We start from the raw sequence: 5,789 nt of genomic DNA, 5'->3' as shown, positions 1-5,789 counted from the left end.
ATTATTACTTTCACCAGATGGACTGGTCTTTGGGTCATGCTAGATGTCGCAAGCCATTCTGCATGCCGGCAGTATTATGTTGCTTTTTGTTTTCTGGGAAGTCTTAGGGCGATCCACCAGTATTCCAGCACACCTATATGAAACTCAAGCTAGTTGTTTTTTGGACAGGATTAGCATTATCTTTCAGTTTTTTTATTCTAAGCCCATGGTAAAGTCACAAATGTCAAAAAGGCTGTATATAACATACACTACTAAACCACACAAATATCGAGTTCCCAATTGCACTTCTTGAGAGTCACGAAGGAGCAGAATGTTAGAAATCAACTGCCAACAGATTTGTACGGGATTAGGCAGTTTTGAGTTAATACGGACAAGCATAAAACTGTAATCTTTGTAGGTTTAATAAATCTGGACCTTTACTTCTCTTTTTGCCTTATAAAAAAGAACTTGTAGTGCTTTTAGTTCCCTGAGCAAAGTAAACCTATATTCTAGTGGTTTTACGTGATTTATTTTAACTTTGATTGTGTAAGTTTAATCCCACGGCTCATCCTAAAATATTTATATTAACTAATTATGCAATCCTATCTATTCATATTTGTCATAAGTAGGTCAACACTGGCCCACATGCCCACTTTCTTCTTCACTAGCCTTAGTTGATATAGTTGGCATTATGACGACTTATAGGGAGTTCAACATTTTTGATCTGTTAAGATTTGCCAACGTGTGAGTAGTCTCATGCACTTAAAATGACCCTTAATCATATAATTGTTGTTAGCATTTAGTACAGTTTAGTTGGATGAGCTGTTAGATACGAATTAAGTATGGTGCGTTCATGCATATCGCTAAAGTAGGTTATTTTACATCATTCAGTTCCACGTGTAAGTAGTGCGCTGCCTGGTGCTAATGATCAGTATATAAAATTCATAACTCAATCTTGAGGGTGCTCAGATTCGCAAAGGTTTTCTCTTAGTTTGCGGTCACTATCTTTCATTGTACTCTTTTCTTTCAAAAGTTACTATTCTTACACTTTTCTAGCACTGGACGGAACTCCACCTCCATTGTAGCACTGTACACTGTTAGCATATGTCTAAAGTGAAGTCCTAAAACGATGTTATAATTTGTGCATTTAATTGTCACTAAATTATCTATTCATATACTTTACTCATTCCTAGCTAACAATATCCTCAATAAAACGTCTGCTGACGTCTTTATTTAATTATGAATAAACTCGTTCCATTGCTTCTTTTTAGAAACCTCGACCCTTTCACAGAAACGGTATCTTTTTCTTGATCAACAAAGTTTTAAACAGTAAAATTCTTTAAAACGATTTAAATCCATATTATACCTTATCATTATATCATGCACTTGTGCTAATAATGTGTTACGTCACGAAAAGCGTGTTTCCCCTGACTCCCAAGATTGTAGTACAGTTCATCGTACTACATGCAGTACATGTCCATGTGGCCGGAGTATATGCGGGTCGCTGAGTCACCTATTCTGACGGTGTTTGCTTCGAAGGCAGACTCGGTGCTGGGGGGTAGGGTGATGGGTTACATGATCGCCAAGTCCGAAGGCTATGGCGAGAATTGGCACGGCCACGTAACTGCGCTCTCCGTCGCACCCGAGTACCGTCGAATGGGTCTCGCCAGTCGTCTTATGCTTGAATTTGAAGATACCTCTGACAGGCAGGTCCAGCTTTTCCATGAATTCAACTGTGTATGGCCCGTCGGATTTGTCGAGTTCACCTTTCGTTTGGCGTTGTAGAAACTGAAGTAATTATTCCCATGCACCTTAAAGGTTTACTTGTGAGGTAAATACCGTACAGTGCGTGACTCACTTAATTTGTTGGCTATTCTACGGCTGACTTTTCATTTTTGAGCTGGTCTTTGTTGCTCAAATCCATTCTTGAACAAAAGGATAACTTCAGACAAGTTCTCATGTTATAACTTTGTCCTTCGTGCTATTAATTTTGGATCGATATCTACACGGCTAATATTAACTAGTGGTTGTTTTTACAACTTGGCGTCGGATGTTGGAGCTAGAGTTTTGTTCGGCATTTCTTAGTCTTTTGCAAATTTGAGTTCGGAGGTGCGCATAAGTTTACTTACCTTATGATAAAACTATTTATTAAACAAAATTTGGCGAAATCTTTGGGGCTGTTTCACTCTGCTCATTGGGAATGAGGGTTTTCGTCCGTTTTCTTGGTTATTGCACCTTGCCTTTTGGTGACCTTTTTTGATTACTTTATCTTTGTTAAGCAGTCACTTGTGCTCCGAGTGGTGGGAGACAAGCAATCGACAAGGCCTCCAGGTTGAGCGAGTTTTGTGTATGTTTCAGGAAGAAGTGCTACTTTGCTGACCTCTTCGTGCGCGCCTCGAATGAGCTGGGACACTCGGTCTACACGAAGTTGGGCTACATAATCTACCGTAGGGTGCTCAACTACTACGCAGGCAAGGACGATGGAGAGGATGCCTTTGGTGAGCCTTCCTCTTCACCAATATGCTGGGAATACACCAAGGGATTGCAGTTGAATTGGTATCGCGCAGATCGAGGCGGCTGGTCCTAATGACTTGGCTACAAAACTCGTGTGCTCGTCAATGTTGATGTGTGCTTTACTGGACCCAAGACTAGTAGCCTACCAAAAGCATCACGTTATTGGTTACTCTAAAAATACCGAACTTAAATTATTGATGCTCAAAAGTGGAAGTGATGGATTCGGTTCTCGAAACGGATTTTAATGCATTCACGACTTCCTAGACATTGGGTAGATGTTGTGCTTAAAGTAACATAGAATGTAATGTCATTTAACACTTCGTTTTAGACATGCGGAAGGCACTCTCGGCGGACAAGGATCGTCGGTCCGTTAAACCCATGACTCGACCTGTGCATGTTGATGAGTTGGAATTCACCTGACATTTTTAATCTATTGTCTTATTTTTTTGGTGTCTTTGGGGTTTTTTGCCAATGAGGGCTGAATCTTAGCAAAATAGTGCATCGCTTGGCTTTCACTTTTATTTCTCTTGTATTATCCTGAAAATACTCCATTTGTGTTAGACCAATACTAGTTTTCTCGCAAGTTTTCGGTATTCCTAGACGGTAAGTAGTTAATCATTTGTAGAATTTAATGAACTTGACACACCTTGATATTTAGGTTCACAGACTTAAAGTTCGAAAAGTGTATAAAAACGGCTGGCCTTTCTAAAACCAGCATTAACCTTGCTAAAATTTCGAGCCACACTACTATTCTCGAAGTGTTTAAGAATTCGTGTTGCTTATGGACTGTCGCTGCCGTATTCCGAGTTTCTAAATCTTGTACTGACTCTTAGAGTCATGTATCAGGAAAGTTAACGTGCTCTTGTAGGAAATTTAGGCGGGCTATATTTCCTAGAGACTGAACTGCATTTAATTTTAAGGAGTCGGCGTTGAAACTGGTCTGTGTCACTTTGGTAGAAGATAGGAGCAACGCGCTCGGGTTGCTTGCAACTTCCCTCGAAATGCATTTAAATTATTGTTCGATTAGACAGAGGTGAGAGGGTGTGCTTTTCCTTCGAGTACTTCTCTTCTCAGCTAGTTTTAAATCACCCACAGGTCATGGAAGATGCAACTGCACATCTTGTGTACGGCATAATTGTGCATAGCCATACCGGCATGGATTTTATTTCTGACGTCAGGCTAGAAAAGTGAGGGTGGGGAGGAAGCATTTGACTGAATGGTGTCTACCGTCATAGGGTGACGTCATGCATAAATCGCTCATTATTTTCATAACAGGTATTTGTTTGCATTTGCCTTGGTGAATATATTTGATTTGAAGCAAAACAACTTCTAAGATCAGTAAGTGTGTAAACTTGGATGAAAACTGTAGTATGGTGTGGTGCTTGAGGCTCTCGTGTTAAATAACTTATGTTACCATTGGTAATAATAGGCATTTTTACTCGGCTAGATCTATTTCTTAGTTGAATCAGTTAGCAATAAACGGTACTGAGACGTTTAGTCGATATTCTGAAGTCGAAGTGGCACTCGTACAAAGTCATGGACACGGACACGAGCTGTTTCAAGTTAAATAGTCAAGCCACGACAACTGACTCCAAAAATTCACTGCTCCACTAGATTTTAGGACCTTTTGGGGTGATAAAACATCTGCCTTCATTTTTCCATGTGGGTATGCTCGAATTATGCAACAAGGCGTGTGTCTGGCACAAATGTGTCCCCTGTGTTTCTAAACGATTTGAGGTAGCAAAGCTTTTCAACTTTCAACTAGACGATATTTATGCCGTCGGTGAATGTAAACGGCAGTAAAAAAAATTAGAAAGTAGGCGTACAGTCTTGAAGAGGTGATCTCAAACACACGAAGAGACGCCCCCAACCACATCCCGTCATGTGCCCTCCAAGCATTCATCACTCGGAGGAGTCGTGTGTGCGTTGTGATGTCGGACATGGATCAGTGATTCACGTCTAGGCCAAATTAGAGGGCCTCGGATGTCACCTTTACCGTGAGGCATGGATGCGTGATACGCGGGTCTCACGTGCATACGGAATGCGCATCAAACGAGTAAAGCATTAATATGACATGGTGGGTAAGGTGATACCATTATCATTTGGCGGTACCAAATTACCATGGCAACAAATTGCGCTGCTATTTATGCTCTGCGAGGACCCGCACCTATCATCGCATTGAAACGTGCATAGAGAATGCGATGCGCCAAGTTGTCGTTGTGTTTCTACCACGGCAAAGGGTCACTGTCAATCCTGGTAGACGTCTAAGCTAAAGCCGCAAATGCGGCATATTCAGTGACCTCTAATTAGCACTTTTCAGCGACTAAATTGTCGCCTTCTTATCTACTACTCCTTTAAAGGATGAACAATTTACGACTTTGCTTGTCCTGTTGGAAATTATGAGGTAACGATGTTGTGTTTTTGCTTGAGCATCAAGTCATCCGTATGGGAGTAGTCGACGTCCGCACAAACAGTAGTGTGGTGCGCTCAGTAATACAAGCAAAGGAATGGCAGGAAAGATCACTTCAGATGCGCATGAAAAAGGCCCGATAATATCACAATGAAGGGGGCCATCAGTTCGGAGCAAAGGTAAATCATAATGAAGTAGGAATAAAGCACACATATTTCAGTTGCGTCAGAAATTCAGAGGACAACTGTCAGCTTGTGTAGACTTGATGAGAAAGATTTCAGTAAAATGTCTGGATATTACTGAAAAGTGGTAAAAAGTACACAAAACAATAACGCGACACAATTAAAGTTACCTAGTCGTGATACAAGAGCATTGGCGAGTTGACTGAGAAGATATGAGATAACTGTAGTGCCTACCTGATGCGCATTTGGATAAGATGCCTGGTGCAACACTTCGATTAGTTGTTTGACTCTTCATTTTAGTTTAGCAGACACTTGAGTCTCCGCCATTTTACTTCCATGGGGCAGCGTAAGGTCTGAGCTATGCCAGTAGCCAATCAGCCCTCTCCACACCAGCAACACATATTCAGACCATGTGTCATGTCTTCTGCCGTCTCAGGGGAAGTTATGATATGCTGTAGTATAAATGTTGGAAATTTGGCTTCACCACACATTCTGCCCTAGTAATGCCTTCCTTCTGCCTCAGGGGAGACTGAAGGTGATAGCCCTAGGACCGATCTATGACGCCTTACTAACGAAACATTTGCATCAGACGAATCGAGGCAAATGTAGCACATTACTTACTATTGGGTAAGGTCAACAATGGATAATAGCACAAACGCGACCATTCTACAAAAGTCACATTATAATGCGTTGGTTGTTTGTTG

The 5,789-nt window shown here is 41.2% G+C and overlaps 1 protein-coding gene across 1 annotated transcript; it reads left to right on the top strand. All coding sequences in view use genetic code 11, as the record gives it.

Moving 5' to 3' along the window:
• Positions 1-1,443: 1,443 nt before the first annotated feature.
• EGR_06637 (acetyltransferase B complex catalytic subunit NAA20) lies at positions 1,444-2,913 on the top strand (the record flags this gene model as incomplete). Its single annotated transcript, XM_024495886.1, has 3 exons — positions 1,444-1,760; positions 2,338-2,477; positions 2,822-2,913. 3 exons carry the CDS (start codon positions 1,444-1,446, stop codon positions 2,911-2,913), a joined length of 549 nt encoding a protein of 182 aa, XP_024349652.1.
• Between the last annotated feature and the right edge of the window lie 2,876 nt (positions 2,914-5,789).

Source organism: Echinococcus granulosus (assembly GCF_000524195.1).
Source record: "Echinococcus granulosus chromosome Unknown EG_S00061, whole genome shotgun sequence".
NCBI lineage: Eukaryota > Metazoa > Platyhelminthes > Cestoda > Cyclophyllidea > Taeniidae > Echinococcus > Echinococcus granulosus.
The sequence above is the reverse complement of the archived record's forward strand: the minus strand, read 5'-3'. Positions and strand labels throughout refer to the sequence as shown.